Genomic DNA, 20814 nt, shown 5'->3' on the forward strand with positions numbered 1-20814 from the left:
GTTTTGTTTTGAGTTTTAGAGCATGACAAAGCACGGCCTGAAGCCAACAGTGTCATTTATTTATCTAAGACTTTTGTGAAGAGCTTTTGCCATTTTTTAAGGAAAGGAGATTGAAAGGGAACAACAACTTTGCTTTGAGCCCTGCTTCTATTACTTCAAGTTTTAACTCTGAACGACTTGAAGACCAAACTGTAGACAACTAAAATACAGGGTTTCTAAAGAAAATGCTGACAGCCTCTGAACTATAAAAGTTATGGAGAACCCTGTAATAGTAATAATAACATCTTTCATTTATATATAGCACTTTTTCTCTCAAAACATCTCATAAACTATAAGTCAAACAATCACATCTGTAGCAGTAAAAAAGACGGAAATCAGAAGTATTGTAAACTTCTGGGTTGGAGAAGGCTTCCACTCTCAGTTCTGTTTCTTGCCTTGGCTTTATCTGCTGTAAAATTAAGTTCAACTAACCAAAATACTATAGGCAGTTCACTTGGTCAGTAGGGCCTTCCCTCTGAACTGCTCTGTGTGACTGCAATGAGACATGCAATAAGAGCAGTTGTCCAGGAGCTGGCATGATGAAGAAAAAAGATGTCCCATAGGCTCAGAGTTCTGAGCAGCAAAAATACAGACCATAGGCACAGGATGTAACTTGGAACATCCAGCTCTTGAAATTTGCCTCCAGGAAGCTCAGGAAGGAGCACATCACCACTATAAAACATGCAGGCTCTTAATTAGAGCAAATGATAGTTTGGAAAGTGTAAAAGATACGCTTTCCAGCAGGAACTAGTAAGGGTACAGTGACTTTTAAAGTTAAAGTTAAATCTTTCTATTGAAATGGTGACTTCAACAGAAGAATGGATTTTTTCCTGAAGACCAAACTTACAATAAATAATAATAATAAACATATGAGAATCCTACACAAATCATAGAAACTAAGCACAGAACTACCTGGGAAAAGTGGAGGCGATGTCTTTGATGGATGATGTTTCCTGCCAGAGTACGTGGTATACAAGAGGTCTAACTGAAAGTATGAAATATCTGACAAAGTAACTTCAGACAGAATGAAGCAGTATTTTTTGTGTAACAGTTTCTTCTTCAGGGATCCTAATAGCAAGTGAGATAGCAAACGTCTGCTTCAAATGCATGATGAAAAATGGACACAACCCAAATAGAGAAATATTTGTGGCATATAGAAACCAGCAAGTATGTGAAGTGCCCAGATTGTTTGCAGTTAGTTTGGCTTCCTTTTATTTAAAAAAGAAATTAAGAAAAGATATATATAAACAGACAGCAAGTCGAGTTTTGTACTACAGATGAGCCCCTGTGCCTGCCTAGGATAAATGCACTCAGCTTTTGTGATGGCTCAGCTTAATCAAACTATATCACAAAGCCTATTTAAAATTGAAGTGGGCAGATGACAAGAAAGGGATAATAATGAACAGTGGTCCCTGGCACAAGGATGAACTCTATCAAAACCAGATTGTTCCCAGTCCATTTTTTCTTTTGTTTTTTATTTTAAATTTAGAAAGCTCAGAAATCTTGGATGCAGGTTCAAAACAGCATGGTTTACTTATATCATCTCTGAAACTCATCCCACAAGCTGCATCTTCCTCAGTTCCATGGGAATGATGGTTGCATGAGATTCCTCACAGCGCCTCATGAGCCACAGACCAGAAATGCCACATGAAAAGCTTTTTTTCATGGTATTTGCATTCAGTTCAAACCCAGATCAAGAAGTGCAGAGTCACACTGTGTTTTTAAGCTAGCGATATCTTTCTGAATCTCAGTATTACTTAGGTGCTGTTTGGCTCAGAGTATGAATTTACATCACTTCTTATTTCTATCAATTGCATATAAATTTCTTGCGCTTTGTTCTTACAGTCATTCCTGTAAGACTGAAGAATCCACAAAACCTTCAAGGTTTTCTGAAACAGCTGTGTTTAAACTTTACCCTTATAATTTAACTTGCTGGCCAAAACTTCTGTTTATGTTAGGTTTTTCTGTCCAAATCTTTTTTAGTACCTTTCCTTGCTTGTTTTAAGACACTCATTTTTGTGTCATCTTTTTTCCCAGCTCTTAGTGTTCTGAACGTCTGGAGTATGAACAGATACACACTGGAGAGAGGTCTTGCATGATATTAAGCTTAATAAAAATGAGGATTAAACAGGAATTTAAAAGACTTTTTAGTAGAAAATAAGATCCATATTCTGAACTCAGTCTATGAAATCTTAAGTTCTTCTGTATTCAGCAGGTTTCATAGCAGTTTACACTCACAGAACACCCTGATCCCAGGGCAATACATCATATAAAATACTACAGACCGTTTTAGTTTGATGATTTTCCCCAGACGCTCCTATCACTTACCAGTCACTAGGGTAGATTTTTGGACAAGAGCGTTGATCAGTACCAGAAAATAAGGCAGGCAGCCTGGTGGGGACATTGAGAAATCTACCTTGTGCCTCAGCTTTTGGATGCAATCATTCAATATAGTCTGGAATGGTCAGAAACAAGACAAAGTCTCCATGTAAATAAGGGCACGCAGACTGTGATTAAGTTGCACATAATGCACTTCTAACACCCACGATTAAAGGCTTCGCACTAAGTGCAAATTCCTTTTGTTTTCGTCAGAAGCTATTTTAGATCAGCTAAATGACATTTCATGATTAATTATTGAAAAGATCTGGAATGTGAAATGAACACGTATCCCTTCCTAAAATAAAAGAGCTCAATTTTTTATATCAATCTAAATCATTCCGTCTACTTGAAAGGGCAAATTACAGCTTGATTGTAGGCCAATTATTCTGGTGGATCACTTGAATGACTATAAATGTATTCTTTTATTGGCAGTATTTGTCATTTTAACAGCAATGTTATTTAATTAAAGGATACAAAATGTCTCAGGTATTTTAGGTCAAAAAGTCATTGAAATCACTGTAGTACTGAGTAAAAACTGTTGTACTTTTCTGGATTGGGTCTTTCAGACTTTGAGGTCTGAGTCTCATTTATCCAATCAAAAGCAGTTCTGATAACATTGATAGAGCGGCGGAGCAAAAAGCACAGACACAAACCCATGGCTGATCTTACGGTGTTGTCCTGGTGTCAGTATAGCAGCTTGTAGCTGCATGCCCATGGTTCTGCAGAAAAGTGATGTACTTTTAAAGAAGAAGCATGGGCTCCTCTGCTCCTATAGTCCAGGTTGTGGAGAAAATAAAAGACAATCACAGAGTTTAAATTCTGAGCAATAAGCTTGCTCTCTCTCAAAAAATGTTATATCTAAGGAACAGTAACTCAGGCCTCATTATAAAGAGCAGATAAAGAAGGCTGTGAACCGTGCTCTGGATTATTATAATCTGATTAATACCATAACCTACTTTATCCAGCTCCATAGCAGTTCAGTGCAGATTATCTGGAATACTTCAGCTGGTTGTGCTGGCCCACTGAGAAGTCTTTCCAATGGCACTGTCTTGCATTAATTTAAAATGAAAACGTTTACTGTGTTAAAAATAACCCTTTCGGCATTTAGAAGAAAAATCCCTGTATTTGTATTTATCTTTTCATTCTTCACATTTTGAGTCATGTCTCAAGATCAACTAAAGGAGGCCTTATTGTGGTTCCAATGATAAAAATTCTCCGAATTTATGCCAATACTTTTATTTGTCATATTTATTGGAGCTGACATTTTTCTGGACTCTGTTCACACTCTGACTTATGAGCTTAATTGAGTTTCATTTGTTTTGCTGTTTAAAATAAATTGAGACCAGGGTGTGGGGAATTTGTTCCTCTCTCGTGATCTTTATTTTCTACTATTTTGTTATGTGAATTTGACATACTAGTCACTATTAAGTCATGCCATCTTATTAAAAAAGACCTGACCTTGCTATTTAGAAGATTCACTTCACTTCAGAGTTACTATTTAATTCAATCCCTATAACAAAATACAGATTTCATCTTATTATACTCATGCTAGGGATGAGGAACTGAAGCAAGAAGGCAGAGTAAATTAGTCTTTGCCTGAGATGCAATGGATACACAAGGGACTAACGTTCAGTCTATAAAACCTAATCTTAGGTCATATATGCTCATAAAACAAGCAACAACAGAGGAAGGGGAACAGTAGAGCTTGCCAGAGCAAGCTAAGGCTTAAAGGATTTTAGAATGTCGTAAAGAAAACAAAAAACATAGAAACAATGTGATAAATTATTCATTCAAACAATTCTAAGCTACAAAACATCACTATTCGGGAAAAACTTTTCCTCTGATACTGTTAGTGCTGAAAACATCTGCTGTGTGTCTAGGCAACAAGATTTCTGCCCTTTCCTGATGGTCCTCTGCAGTCATGAGATGCCCAACAGAGGCCAAGAAGAGAATAGGGTGGTGGGGGTGGTTACTGCCTCTGCATTCCACAAAGCAGGTACTGAGAAGCTGTAGGAACCTCCTACATGGGCATATTTAGCTCGACTTGTTTACAATTAAAGTTCATTCATTTCTGCCACAATCCAACCGCCAGTGAAGCAAAATCCAGTTTACATCATGATGATCCCCCAGTCTGAGAGAATAAAACTCAGATGAAATGAAAAAGTATAAAGAACAAAAACTGTTAGAGAACTGCTTCTGTGTTGTTCCCACAGGCCAGACACTCGTTCCTCCTAGACATGAGTTGAAGTCCTAAAGAGAGAATTGAAAACTCATGATAATTCTCTGTAAGATTGCTGTTGGGGTGGCTGATTTCTGATGAGGCTGTATTGATGAAAAGTCGGTGCTATTTAAAAGCAATTTTATCTTATGTCTTTGAAGCAAAGTTCGCTATTAATTGAAGTGCTCATAAGAGGAGACACTAAGCAATCCTGCTGGTGGAATAGCAGGGTGCTTCAAGGACAGTGCAGACAGAAAAGGAAGATGTCAATGGGCCCCAGAACATTCTCTCTTACTATTCTTCTGCTATTCTTTTAAATCATGTTTCACAAAGTTTTATGAATCCATTTCCATTAAGCTACAGAGGATCAGACAAAAACAACTGCAGGATAATACTTAAAAAGAACCTGGATTTATGTGTGGGAAGAAGCAGGACCATGATGTTTTTACACAAGATTTTTCACCAGCTGTTCACTTCTGAGCTAAGCTTCTGCAGGTATGCACCACTCTCACCTGATGGAGTAGGTCACCTTCAAAAGCCTCTTTAGCATACGTTACATAGTGACTAGTTTCTCCCCAGCTTTCAGCCTGCCCCGTTTTCCCCATCTGTCTGCTCTGCTGCAGTCAGTTCTTTTCATAAAGTCCTGAACTTTTTACTGCTCAGTTCAAGTACCCACCCAATTTTCACCCCTTTATTTATGCAGCTGGTAAACAGCAATTTTAAGTCTTCCTTCGATGCCTAAAATCACCTTAGACATGCTTGTCAGTTTTGGGATTGTGCTTCTCAATATTCTGGGATGACATTAAATGTCCATTTAACTATAAAGAAAGGCATATATAAGAGTTTTAGGTTGTTAAGAGAATACAGGAAGGTGAAAGTACTATCAAAGCTATGGATGCCTGCAAGCCCCAGACAAAACATGAGTACTGATCACTGGAAGTGTATCCAAGTGCTGACCTCCACATACATTTCTCTTCATTATGCATATTTGCACTTGTACAATTGCTATACATTACTAGGTTTTATTTTCCATTCTGTTATTTCTTCAGTCTCATCTAATAATTTTATATGGATGGCATTGAATACATTGATTTATCTGTTACTTAATCAACTGAGTCCTGTTTTGACAGCAGGGATTGATTACATCATCCTCTGTTTCTCCTAAACTATCTTGCCTGCTTAAAAGTTCCTGAAGAATTCTCCCACAGTGGAATTGCTTCTTTATCCCTCTGTATAATGTTCTGCTATACCCAATGAAGGCTGTAAGACAAGCACAGTTCATTTGATTTTTATTCCAAGTAGGGAATGTCATCTTGTTAGCATGAAATCAGGTGTCAAATTTATGTCAGACTAAAAAGAGGCTTAGTATTGTTCTGGGAAAACATTCTAATAGGATTCAGCCTGTAAATTTGGCATATCTCCTGCATACAATTATGAACAGACTTTCAATATTTATCTTCTCATCCTTGAAAAGTATGTATAGGATACTGTTTCTGTGTTTTGCTTTCTAATTCAAGAATCAAGTTAGGTTATACATTTACCATACATGATACAGAGACTAGATCCTGGTATTTATAGACCTATTAAGGTAAATCAAAAATCACTACAGATGTACATAGCAGCAAGATAAAGATTTGATGTACTTTAATTTTGTCTATGGGAACATATGTATCAATCCACATACGTGCTTCAGTTAATTCAGTTAATTTCACACTTCAGTCAGAGCTCACTTTGACTAGGACCACTAACAATTTGGCAGTATTGCTAAGGAATTATTATAATAGTCCCTTTCTTAAAATGAGAATCAGTCTATGTGAAGTAGTACAACACGTTCCTTTTTCTGACTTGCTTTTGGTCTCCAAACCAAGTACACATAAAGGGAGTACACCGTGACTCTTAACTTCCCTGGCAGTAAGGCAGTGCAGTGACAGAACTACTTTCCTGGGCCATGCTATTCCCTAGTAACCAGCCTTGACATTTCCCTAGCACTTTTTGTTTTATTTTTTAACAGAAGGAGGAATGGAAGCAGAAAACTTAAGTTATGTAGGGCAGAGACATGATCGCATTTTTCTGCTTTCCACCAAAGAGAGAGTTCTGTTATATATTTGTTAATGGGAAACAAATTATGACCGGAGTTAGGCCAATATAAAATATTTCTGAAAACCTTATTCTACATGCTATCATTTACACCTGAACAAAACAGATGGAGCATCTGCTCACATCAGGGTACTATATTTTACATGTATTCTTCACAGTTATAGAGGGCTCCTACAGGGAGCAGACAACAGTGAATTGTGTCTAAGTGGATTTTTTGACCTTATTTATCACTATGTCCACACCTGGCAATATGGAAAACAGAAGTGACAAATAACTAAGTTGTAACTGAGTACAAACTTAGGAAAGACAAAATATATCATCAGTGCAAAGGTATTTATGGAAGCATTCGCAATAGCGTATGTGCATTTCTAGAATAGCTAATTACTTCATTGTGAGCAAACAAGCAATTTGTCTCAAGAAGTGCTCCAAATAAACACTCTTATGTTCTTTACCATTTGCAAAGAGTGTAACCATCCAAAAAAACAAACCAAACAAACAAAAACAGCATCGTAGTGCTAGAGAAATGTAAAGAAACAATAAAAAAACCCAAACTCACTGTGTGTGTGACAGAATATTGCTTTTCTGAGTAACTTCTAATCTTTTCTTTGAAGTGTATTTTTGCTGTACTTTATACAGCAGGTACACATGTAATGGAAAGTGGTTGGTTGTGTCAAACAGGATAAATATTCCATGAGATTCCTTAAGGAACCTATATTAGTAACCTATACCTTAGTAGAGAGAGCTGAAATCACTGATCTGCAGGAGAAAAGTCCCAGGCTGACTGCAACACAAGAGCATCCATTTGGCTTTTCCCCACCACTCTTGATGAAATCATGCTATCTAGGGGCCAGTATAGTTCCACAGATGTGCTTCTGCCTCATAAACAAATGAATGAGGTGCCTTGGGAACAGGAGCTTTAATGCACAAAACAGATTGCATTCTGTCCTGCCGCAAGCAAATAGATGACTGACTGAAAAACTGATATCTTCATTTGCAGATATTTCCCATTCTTTCCTTGCACCAGGACACCAAGACTTTCATCACAAAACTGGTTTCTCCAGTTCCTGGAGCTTAGTCCAGATTTAAGGGTTTTGGCCTGAAGTAAGAAGGAACATGTTGGATGTCCTCCTATCTGCAGGCTGGTGTGGGCAGACCTGTACATTACATACATCTGTCAATTCTTTCACACGATTAAGAATATAAAAATAAATAATAATAATAAAAGATAGATAAGGGGTTGATAGGAACAGAGCCAGTTTTACAAAAAGGGTGAACTGCCTACATGAGCGTTAGACATTGCTGCCAGCCAGAGCATCTTTTCACAAAAGAAGTCATATTTAGGGTTCATTTTGCAAAGCAAGTTAAGAAGTCTTTGTGATGGCAAGGACTGGGAAAGGCAGAACTTGGCCAAATTGAAAACAGGCTAAGAAGACTTGCCCTTATTGTTTTTCCTTCAGACCTGAAGGAGGAACAATGAAGATGACAAGCAAGGAAGCAATAGAAGCTTTAGTCCCCATTTGGAAATTTAAACGTTTCATATGCCCTAAGAGACTAAATAAGAATGGCAGCATTATGAATAATGCTTCCACACCATACTTGGGCTGCATGTTCCGTAGTATTTTCCCAGCTTTGTATTAAGTTCTCCCTTCCTTTATCCTTCCGAACCTAATACAAAAAGCTTACAATTTCTGTAGCTGTGTCCCACATTCAACTGACAGCCTCCTGAGACCTCGCATCCTGGAAACAGCCTGCAATGTCTGAAACACTGGAAATCTTAAAATCCTTTGTACCTTTGAGAGGATCTCTCATTATGGTTCTAATGGGTGGAAAAACAATGAACAATGAAGGAATGGCTGATTGCTTAAAATTCACTGATTGTCTTGGGATCTTATTCTTTTTTTTCCCAGATGTTTAAGCCCAATCTGTCTGCAATTTCAACACACAACCTAAGAATCTTAATGGGTGGTCCAAAAAATCTATTAAGAAAGGCAGGATTATAATACAGGGAAAGGTGCTTTGTTTTATAGACTCATCCCAAGCCATTTAGTTTTCAAAAATCTGATTGGAAAGACCTAATGCTCGTGCAACTTCTACACTGCAAAAATCCATTTCAGGTCATGCCAACAGGAGATTTCAGCTAGCGCATTCCTTCCTCAGCCTGGCCTGGCACCACCAGGAGCAGCAGCGCTGGAAGGCACTGCCTCATTGCTAACATTTTCTTCAAGTCTGGAGTTTTTGTAGTTGGTATGAGCAGTGCAGAATGAACCCTGGAAAATACTTGCATAGATTCTACTGGAGGAATGGAGTGCCAGGATTAAATTATAAACAAAAGTGACTATAACTAAAATATCGTAACAGGTTGTGGGGACCATTGGTCATGGTCATTTAGCATCTGACTTTCAAGATATGATAGATGAGTAGGTGGTAGATATGAGAAGGAGGAGAGGACTCCTGGCTGGCCTGCAAGTTTATGTGATATCCTAGGTGTGATCTGCATTCCTCCTCTTTCTATCTCTCCAAATTACTTCTCCTTGACTTGGCACCTAGAAAATCTGGTCACCTTAATATATAGTTGGCAAGATTTCAATGTAAAACAATCCACACTGACATCTGAAAGTGATCATTTTACTGCCCACACTGGAGGAATGCATCCCCACAGGAATAAGGAATTTTATGAGTGTTATAAAAAGTTACTGGCACTACAACGTATTATCACCGGGGTATAAATTACCAATCTGTGCTGAGGCCAGCTGGGATAGCATCCAGAACCATCCCTCTGCTCTGAAATCTGCATGGGCAACTACCTCCCTTTGTGGCCTTCATCCTCAGTGTCAAGCAGTGTATTCCTCCTCAGGAGTGATGGATATAAACCAGAAGGCAGAGAGGGGTAGAGCAGAAAGCTCTTAGATCACACACTAATCATAGTACAACTGTGGCAGCATTCAATGTTTAGGTCACATCTGTCTTGCTGCCAATAAATAAAAGCAAAAAAACCACATAGTTTTTAATCAAAACCCACCAAATTTGTAGTAATTACTTTCTTTTACTGGAGTGAATTAAACTGAATATACACAAATATGTGTAAGTACACTTAGGTCTTAAAATATAAGACACAAAGATTCTCATCAGGTCTTGTATTCCAAATGCACAATCTTTTTCTCCAAAAGCACTGAAAGATATGTATTTTTTAAGCCTATGCTTTCCTTAATCAGCAGATGTTCCATGACAGAGTGGGCATATATTGTACTAAATGTGATATATTGATATCTGTACTATCCTTTGCCAATCATGCTTGAGCTGCCCCATACAAGTTACAAGTTTGTGTAACTAAAGTAGTACGGGACTGTGCATCCTGTAACTTAGTACAGACTACAGGGACTTGGTACATCTTTATCTCCTGTTTAGAAAACCTGTACCATGAGGTGATGGCACAAAGAATTTTGTCAGACAAACTGCAGCTTGAAGTGAAACCATCAATCTGAATGCAGGGAGTGTCATCATTTTCCATTAGTTTAGAATATTCAGCCCTGTCCGTAATCCATCAGTGGCTTTAAGACACATTTTGTATTTCAGGGTTCTGTAGCTCTGGGCTAAAAAGTCACATTTGTGGTGCAATCAAAACTTACGATTTGGTGTAGTCATGCTAAAAAATATGGGGAAAATAAAGGATTTTTATAGGCTTTAAGTACCTTTTTCTTCTGATTTTTTTTTCTCTATCTTTCTAAATGCATTCACTCATTAAATATGGTGCTCTGCAGAAACCCGAAATGTGGTAAGTTCTTAGCAGCATGTCCTCCAAATTGTAATCATTAAAAAATACAGATCTCCATATCTCACCTTCAGACAAGCAAGAATGATTCAAATACAGATAAAGCAGCACACCTTGCAATAGCAAAATTCAGTTTTTCTGCTTATTCTGTAACTTGAAAATGTCCCATCAAGTTCAGGTAAATGTAGGTACTATTGTTTTTATCTCTGCTTTAAGAAGATATTTATGCATTGGTTAAGACTATCATATAAATAAAACCTTTTTCACGTCAAAGGACAAAATCTTGTTAGATCTTCTCAGATAGGATAAGAAGTCTCCAGAACTAAGATGGCACGATGACAGCATGGAAGAAGAATGAGTTCAGGATATTTTATAGACTTTGGAGGTAGCAAGTAACTCTTTTCTTTTTATACTCAGGGTTTGGCTGAGTTTTTTTTGCTCTTTAATTGTACGGATATTCAGAATATGTATCTATTCTGAGCACTTCAGTGACATGCAAAATTCAAGACACCATTAGTTGTGACAATCCCTGAAGTCATGGATTATAATTTCTCCGCAGAAGGAGCATAATTTTGAGTCAAAAGTCACAGTTAAACATTTGGCTTTTTGAAGTCTGCCTTCCAGGAAAAGTATTTAGAAACCACTTAAAATGTGCTGTTCTGCTCAATATTCTTTCCAGTACATGTATTTTCTTCTGGCTAGTTGATAGTTGCAGGGAATAAACTTTAAGTGACTTGTTTTTTTTCGCTTAGGTGGAAGAATATTTATAGCTGCTTTATTATTATTATGTTTACTGAGCTCTAACTTTCCCCAAGAGAAAATGAAAGAATGAGTTAAAATATGTAAATCTAGTTCTGAAATACACAAAACATGAAAGTGAATTTGAGGGAAGTAGAAACCTAATCAACAGTCTGCAGATTGTGCCAGAAAAAGAATGGGAGTATACAGTAAAGAATTAGACTATATACTGGAGTTGCTCTTTTATTCTCTGGAGTACAGCCTTTACCACATGAATAAAGCACTAATCCCCTCTAATTCACTTTATAAAACTTACTGGGACTATTTCCATTCTTCCCTCTGGGTTAGAGTTTGCAGGATATGCTTGAGTTTGATGTTTGCGTACTCAGCTGAGAAATACATCAAGTAACATCACTTAATCCGTGGATATTAGAGAAGTGGGGTTACACATTTCTTACAGTAAATAGTGAGGCTGAATATCACATTTACAGAGAGCTGGTACCTTTCATGCTGCCTTCAAGGGATTTCATGGGACTTCTGCAGCAAATGGTTTGCACTCAGCTTCACATTTCACCTCTCCTACCTGTCCATTTCCACACTACTGTTCATTCCTTTACATTTTAATGCTAATAAGGAGAAATCTGCAGAAAACTCCCAGCTAGACACATAGCATACCTCTAGTTAGGATTTAAGGGTGGCGATTTCACTGTCCAGCACAGGTATTTGTTTGATGCTGTGGCTGACACACTTGTGTGATGACTCCAAGCAGATACATGCATGTACCAAGTGAGTGGCTGCACAGAGAAGCACCTTCTCTCTGCTATGTGTGAGTGCAGTCTGTATCAGTAAGCATCTTCAATGCTCCTGCCAGTTTGGCTACAAATTCCATAATAAATGGGCCCTGAGCATCTAACTGAATCTCACTTAGCAAAAGCTTTGACCTGAAAGATCAGGAGTTAACCTGACCTTATCAGATACTGAGCTCTAAAGAGAATAGGAGTTGACAGCACTCGGCCTTTTTGCAAGAGAACTCAGTCCCGCAGAGAATGCTGAATTTTTGCCTATTTGTATCACGCTGCCAGCATTTCCCAAGAGCAAAGTGATGCCTCTCTGAAGCAGAAGTGGTGTTTGTGCTGTGTTTTCTTTTACTACATTAAATTATTCCCTGGGTGACTTTCTTCCTTCCCCCACACCTCTTTTACCCCCTCTAACAGTTTAATTCTTGGCAGATTTTCAAGGCAAATATTTCAAAAGAAATATTTCAGAAGAAATATTTCCTTGAAGGAATTTACATAAAGCCCAACTGCTTTGCTAATGAGGAATGTGTGAAGATGTCACATCTCCTTAGCGACAGTTTAGGAGGACTCGGTGCTGCGCAGACAAGACCAAGAAAGGGAACATTTTTACCTCCTCTGCCAGTCATCAAACAATTTCAGCTTAAAGTTTAATTTTAGGTGTCAAAGTTCATTTATGCCAGTCTGCAACAATGGCTGCAAATTTACTGGTGGCATTAAATGGATTCACAGTGGTCACATTTTTATATATTTTAGTCAGTTTGGGAACAGTCAGTGGCTTTACAGTAATGCCTTGGGAGCCACTGTGAGCATGCCTGAGGTCTTTCCTATCGGAGATTTCTGTACTTCATACTAACTGACATCCTTGTATTAATTTCTATGAGCTCCTGGTGCTTCAGTCTACACAAGATTGTGGCCCCACTAAATGTTTAGTCATGTTCTATAATCAAGTTTTGTCTCCTTGAGCAAGAAAAAAACAAGACTGTTAGACTGGAGAATGGCTCATCACAATATAACAACAGTTCTGATTAACTTCATTAATTTAACATTGACATAAGTCTATGGGAAAAGTTCTGCATGAATCACAACTCAACTATCACCATTGATCTCCCGCATGCAAAATTATTTTTAGGTTTGAGGGAAATGAGAAAAAGAGATTCTTCCTAAATCTGAAATTCCACAACTTGCTGAGGGTAGAATTGCCATCCCTAATAACGAGTGGGAACCAGAAAGATTTCATCAGTGCTGCTGAAAACACTGCTCAGGAAAACCAAATTCCCTGGTGTGTCTGATGCTTTAACTATTAGACATCAATTATTACAGCACACAGAAACAAGGAATGAAAAATACAGGCAGCAGTTCTTCTAAAGTTGTAACTATTGAAATTATTTAAAACATTTTTAGACTAATATAAAGTCCATCATAAAAACTGTTGCCAAAAAGCAGCATAATTCACATAGTGTACCATGAACAAATCCATTTCTTAAGTGCTGTAGGATATTGTTTCGTTTGTTACTTTATTAATGAGAAATCTCCTTGAGGATTCAGCTCTCACATTCACCAATTTACAGCCACAGAAAAGTAAAGTGTCCGTCCTGCACGACTGCCCTGCAGAAATGTCAGATGTTACAGATGCTTTTCACACCAACCGATACTGCATGTCATAACAATTTCTCCAATTCATGGAGAAAAAACACTGAAGTATTTCTACAACCTCCATCCTCCCTCCTGTTTATACAGAGCGGGAGTCTGGAGGTAGCTCACAATAACGTCTCCAAGCTTTTGGAAATACCATGTTATTTCATTCTCACACAGAGCAAACAGACTGAGTCATACTCTGCAGGACTAAATATTTCACAGCTCTGCATTGAGCATGAATGCAAATAATGGATGCGGTGACTTATACTGAACTAAAAGTTAGTGGCTAAATATTTATATCTAGGTAATAAACAACGATGCATCTAGGGATTATTTCTACCCCAAATCCGTACATTATCTGCCAACTTACATCTTGTCATCCCAGCTCAGTAAATTCTTCCTACAGTGCAACACACAAATAAAGCAGCAGCCTCATTCTGTGGTGATGGTACGAAGCCTCCCTTCTTTAAAAATTTAAGTTTGATTTTTCAAAAAAGGTTACTATTCTGAATTAGACTTGAAAATTACCCCAGGCTTTATTTACTGCAATATTAGGTTTCTGTTTCATTTTATCTGTTCGTGGGATTTTTCTGTTTATTGCTTTCTCTTTGCTCTCTCATTTTTTAGCACCCTGTAAAACACAACTTCAGCACAGCACTTAGCAGTGTGCCTGATCCACATCACATGATTAATCCCTGTAAAACACACTGCTAAGTTTTTGCTGTCTCACCTAAACTGTGATGCTCTGGTTTTCATGCTGAAAATAGTATGATATAAGCGTTGCCTTGGTCTAAAGCATACTTTTTCCTTGCAAGCATATGTTAGTTATTAGATGATAGCTTGAACAGATCAAGATTACTGAAATTTATTGTGAGTCACTGCAGAGGAGGAAGGTATGCAGAGCTAACTTCAGCATGAGTCACTGAAATGCAGTTCCTCTTGGCTGGTCCCATCCTGATAGGAATCTTGTTGCTGATCCAGCTTGTGTTAGCTTCTTCAATTGGGAAAGGCTCTATTTTTTATTCTTTAAAAAGGGAAAATCCCTCCTTAACAGCCACACATTTCCTGCTAAAAAAACCTCTCCAAGTTGCTATTACTAGCTGTTAACATCATTATCTGCTCCTCTGTTGCGAAGCATGAGGAGTGGAGTTAAAATTTCTAATGCAACAAGTGGTGGTGGGAGGGGAATAAAAGCAAAGCCAGAAAACTGCCATCCACAGATTTGCCTCAAGGATGACTCCTCTGACATTCCTCAACTAAAATTAACTCTGTTCTCTAAGCCAAACTTTCTCTTTGTATTGCCTGAACTAAATAGATGGATTGGATTGGATTGGATTGGATTGGATTGGATTGGATTGGATTGGATTGGATTGGTGGTGCTACTGTAACAGCACTTATGTTTAGTGATACTGCTGCCTCATATGGATGGAGGGGAGATAGATAAACATTTGGAGCCACAAATAAGGAGAACCTAATGCTAATTCATTGCTGCCTCAATGAATTGAACTCCATTAAGCCTAAAGGTCACCTAGGAGTAGGCATTTTCAAAGATACTATTGCTGGTGTAGCAATAATTTGGCATAGTGTAAAGAATTTAGAAATTCCATCTACTTATCTAAACTCTGACCATAAAAATGATAGAGCGGTTACTATTTCAACAACTCAGCCAGTAACCAAGACAACAACTGACAGAACAGCCTGTGCTGAAATCCTGGATCCAGGTAGAATCGGGCAGAAATGTTCTTTTCTGTCTTCTGAGATTTGCTGCTGTTTTGCCACAGCAAAGACAGAGGGAATATGAAATTACAGAACCAGGAAATCATTTAGGCTGAGACCTCTAGGGATCATCCAGTCTGAGCACCGCGCTGCGGCAGGGTCAGCTAGATTTGGTTGTGCAGGACCACTTCAGTCTGAGTTTGAATCAGATTTGTACCTTGCAAAACTTGTACCTTTCTCTTCCTCTGAACTATGTGCTCCTTTTCATCCTCATGCTGAGGAAATGAAAGCAGAGCCTAAGGCCATATATAACTTCCAGAAGGCTTATTTTCACCACAAACCTTCAGTTTCTTATTCCCTTTATGTACATTCTGACAGTTTTGCACTTCCAAGATTATTCATATATTTATTGTTTCCCCCTAGATGTACATCTAAGCTCATTGAATATCTTGCATTTATCCTGTGCAACAAGTGGTGATGTGGCAATTCTCTCTCTCAGATACACATAAAAGATAAGATGTCAGAGATGGAAAACTGGCCTATGAGTAAATCACAGCAGTTAGGCACATGGTCTTCTCAGTGAGTCAATTTTTGCCATGTGTGAGAACACAGCAAAAAAAAAAATAAGATAGCAAGTGGCTTCCTTGTATAATTCTAGATCTTAAAAGCTTGCCAGTATGCACAAGATGTCAGGGTGAACCCAGACAATACACAATGTAATGCTGAAATGTCATGGATCAAACTGTAACAAAGCAAGAAAAATAGACAAGAACTTCTTAAACTTCCCTCCAGGAAACAGCAATTACCTGGAGCCTAATCACATTGACCAGGAAGACAGATTGTAACTTTTTTTCCCCATAATATTTTAAGTCTATATATATCCACATGAACACTGTGCAAAGAAACACAAAGGAATCCTGGCAGTTCATTAAATGTGGCACAACTGTCTGGAACTCCTGCAATAAGCCATCACTGCATGCAAGGCTGCTCTGAGGATGTAGTCAGTGATGAGGAACTTAAACAAGGGGAACTAAATTGAATTTAAAAATTGTAAGAGAGGCTGGGAGAGAACTCTGCCTCATTGGACCAGATTTGATCGCATCAAATATAAAGCCTGAATTTTTCTCTTCTCCTCCAGTGACAAATGTTCAATCAAAGGGAGCACAACATAGCTCAGTATGCCGCAACTCTGTTAAATAGAATGACTGGGGAATTCAGTACTGGGTTTATAAGACAGAAGGAATTTTTCAGACTTTATTGCTTGCAATGGACTAATCTTGGACTGATGATGCAGTGTCACTCCATCTCCTTAGGAAACAGGTAATAGTGTAGGTATTAATTGAAAATAGAACTTGATATATACAATTATCCACATACTGAAGAATGAAAATCAGAAGCTAAACTTAGAATTGAAAGAAAACTTCACTTGTTTACTTCCAAAAGCATTCAGTTACTTCATGGTGCCGTCACTCTTGTCACAGTGTCCCCATCAAAGGGTAGGGACTCAGTTACAAGTATTGTGGGCATCTCATGACAAATGAGTGATAATGCCTGCGAAGTGATGCACCTCTAAAATCCAAAGTCAGTTTTAACACAGAAAATAAACTTTCTATGAATTATAACTCACTGCAACGTAATCCTTGTTATTACAGCAGGCAATTGAAAATGTGCTTAATGAAAATACGTATTTTTTGTTACTGTGCTTTTGTAGACTTTAGAGTGAATCCCTATGAGAAAATGAGTCCTAGGATGATTCTGTTAAAAACATTAACAATACAGAAGTATTGCTGCATTGTTTAGAGATGTCGTATATCACCATAATGACTATTGCTATTTTAAGGTTGCCTTGGAACAAGAAAATTAGCTGTAACTATGTTCATTTCTCATTTGAATTCAATTGATTTTCTGTACTCATTGTAGCAAAGATTTAACTTATATAAGAAAGTACTGAACTGTGTATTGATTTTTAAATTAAAAGCTTTTATTGTTTTTTTCCTTTTTGTTTAATTGTGGAATACTCTGTATGAGCCACAGTTCTAGTTATATTGTATTCACATTTTCTGGTAAAGTCTGCCCAGTTAAAAATTAAGCCTTTGTTCTTCAGATGTGAGCAAAAACCATTGTTTTTCCTCAATCAATATATAAATTAGTCAACACTTAACTTGCCATAAAAATAAATTGACTCCACATTGATTTGTCTCTCGTGGTAGCACGAATATTCATGTACAGATTGGAACTTGTTCTTCTCTCATTTTCTTTTCCTATCAGCAATGATAAACAAACATAGGGACATTGCATGCTGCTGGCATGACAAAAGGCAACAGAGAGAAGGATCATGTCTGGGTACATTTAGAGGCAGCTCAGTCACATCACCTCATTAAGAGCTCGATGAAAATATTCCTTAACCTTATCTCAGTCTCGCTGACCTGCAGGAGGACTTTCATCCTGACTTTATGATGGGAGCAGTCAGGAGAAGAGGTTCAACTTTTCCCTGCACTTTTCCATCTCCAAAGGAGTGCCCCAAGAGAACACTTTCCAGACGCGTAGGCAACACTACAGTAATAACGTTGACATTCTTGTGTGATTCGTGGTTCTGGAGAGTTAAGGAAGTCGTGTAACAGAACATGAGATAGGATTTACAGGAAAACCTGAAAGGGTTTCACTGATGAAGGGTACCAGGGAAGCAGGACTGTGTACGCATGGCACTAACAGCATATTTGTTATGGAAGATTTAACAAGCAAATTAGTCTGTGGAATTATAAATGCTCCCTGAAATCTTGAATCAAATGTCAATACTCAGCTCACGGACATCTTAAAACTATTTCCTAGAGCAGACTTGTTTTATTTCACTGCCTTTTGCTTTCTGTTGCTCATTGATTGGCCTTCTTCATATACTCATAGGAAAAAGAACAGAAGTCTTATTGAGCTGTGCCAAGCACCACTACAATCAGTGCAAGGAAACAAAACATTCTCCTTTCATTTCTCACATTTTTCTGCTTGTACAGTCCCATGGACTCACTGGGGTAGCAAGAGCTGAATCAGTTCAATTGAAAGAAGTTAGCATCAAGCTTAAATTTTCATAGGGAAAGCTATTTGTTTGGATTTGTTGCTTTTTCCTTTGTGATTTTATTATTTTGCTTTCCTCTCTGTACCTCTTAAGTTTTTGTCAAGTAACTGGATGGTACCAGTTATAACAACTAGCAACATATTATTACCAACACTTAATCGACTATTTATAATAGATTTCTTTTTATAAGCAAATCTGCTATTACAGATTAAGAAAACATGAGAACAACTGCAGCTCATATTGCAGACTGTGTAAGTTTTTCGGTTCCTGTTATTTTGCAGGATTTTGGAGCACAGAGTAGCAGGTCTATGCTGGAATGGTGACATTACTCTCCCTCAGCCCCCCAGCTTGTGCTATACTTCATAGCACAATATACCTCTATATACCTCTAGTGTTCAAATGTAGTCTAAATCAAACCCCAGCCAAACTAAATGATCATGTGCTCATCTGTTTGCTCTCAACCTATAATAAGGAATTATCTTTGGAAGCCAAGGCAAAAAAAACAAACAAAAAACCTATGGAGACAATTGGGATGCTTTTTTCTTTAAAAAGAAGGAAAAAAAAAGTAAAAATGGATGGGTTTAAAAATACTGCTATGCAGTGTGCTGTGATGGGAAATGTGACATTTCTATCTGCAGACAAGGATCCCAGTGATCTTCACAGAGAATAGGCATAAAATAAAAACAGTAATGTTTAATAATCTGCCTGTAAATCACCACTCTAAAAGCCTGATGAGGTATCTGAATAAATAATTCTAAGTGCATTTTATAAAGGATCTTCACATCATACAACCAGCGTCCCAATGATCAGTTCCCACCTGTATCAGGTGTCCCACCTGTAGATTCATTCTGGAGAGTCCTCAGCTTGGAAAACATCAACTAACACTTTTCATTTATATGTCTAAAGATTCTTCCTCACGTCTGTTTCCCACTGTCTCCTCCATCTTTGCACTAAGCCCAGCAGAAATAACATGAGGTGCCACCACCTGAGAATTTAATTAATTAAGTGAATTTTGCATGGTCTACTGAAATCGATCAGGTTGAATACAGTTTGTCTTGGTGTTTCTCATATTCAAAATAGAGTTCTCCCCTGTTCTGTAGTAAGGACAGGTGCTAGATCAGAGTTGAACCTGCTCCCCTCTCACCCCACGTGTTGCTCTGCCCATCATATTCGGAGGGGTTGTATCTCTCGGTTCATTCATGAGATCATTCAAAACATGAGTTTTATATTAGTGTAGAGAAAAATCAAAAGCAGAAACCATAAATAAAACATTTTCTGTCAGCTCCAATGTGAAAGCAGCCATTCACATCACTCTGTTGCAAACTGCACAAGCATAACCATAGAACAAAGTATGCAGAAAGTCCTAAAACTATACTTCTCACTTCATTGTCTTTTTCAGCACATGCAGCCTTTTGCTGTGATGGAAACAGAAGTCATTTATGTGAAATGGCTGGAAAAAAATACAATATTATAGTCACAAATGCCATCCCAATTGCTACTAAAATTGCCCACAGAAGCTGCAAGAAAACGGCAAAGAAGTCATTGCAGACATTGCAGCTTTGAACAGCCATCAGGACAGCCTCAACTGAGAGTTTCCATTTTACTTACCAATATGTGGGTGAGCTGGATGGTGATAAGAGGAGATCCTGACAGGTTGTGGGACAACTTGGGAGGAGGATCTACTTTGATAGAGATGAGATAACTGGCTGCTGAGATCATATAGCCTTTGTAAGCAGCAGCTTCAGCAATCCTTAGAAAGAAAGAAAGATGTTACATAAGTAGGAAAAGAAAAACTTTCTAGTTCATGCTAATATTGACCTCTTTCAGCTTGGCCTGGGAAATGTTGCTCCTGTCTGATGCCCATATTGGAATAACGTCACAGTTGTGAATTATCCAAGCACCCACTTTCCTAACAAACTGCCTCAACCAAAGGGTTGTTGTGAGCAGTAGAAGAGATCATTAGAGAGGCTGCAGTGAAGTAAGGAGTATAAAAATAAACTAAGCAAAGAAAAACTCATGCAAAGAGAATAATTGCCTAATTAAACATGCATACTAGTATGAAGCATACACTGGTATTGTATGCAATGAATAGATCAGGTATGTTATGCATATATTTAGAAACAATTTATAGTTTTGCTTTGAAAACAATGATTATTTCCAGTAACATTTGTTGGAGAGTAACTGGGGACACAGTACAACAGAGGAAGGCCCGACTAATCATCCAACTAGCCCAGGTGACTTTTTTTTCCTGGGCTGAAGCAGTTCTGCACTACATGGTAAGAACATTAATTTCTGCCTTCAGGCCTTCATCTATAACTTATGACTTCCACATTTCTGTGCATTTAGGGGTAACTAAAAC

At 37.9% G+C, this 20814-nt stretch overlaps 1 protein-coding gene and 1 long non-coding RNA gene across 4 annotated transcripts in view; one reads left to right on the forward strand and one right to left on the reverse strand.

Annotated features, from left to right (window-relative positions):
* Positions 1–20814, reverse strand: part of ADGRD1 (adhesion G protein-coupled receptor D1) — a 112980-nt gene that overhangs the window by 74115 nt on the left and 18051 nt on the right. For all 3 annotated transcript variants that reach the window (XM_015878385.3, XM_015878382.3, XM_085509428.1), the window contains one exon: positions 20064–20205. In XM_015878385.3, coding sequence (XP_015733871.2) covers positions 20064–20205 — 142 coding nt within the window. The remainder of the gene's footprint in view (positions 1–20063; positions 20206–20814) is intronic.
* The window catches only part of LOC146759639 (uncharacterized), a 67415-nt gene that overhangs the window by 33473 nt on the left and 13128 nt on the right, over positions 1–20814 (forward strand). The window lies entirely within an intron of this gene.

Source organism: Coturnix japonica, chromosome 9, assembly GCF_054131305.1.
Source record: "Coturnix japonica strain WE chromosome 9, WE-NBRP24, whole genome shotgun sequence".
Lineage (NCBI taxonomy): Eukaryota > Metazoa > Chordata > Aves > Galliformes > Phasianidae > Coturnix > Coturnix japonica.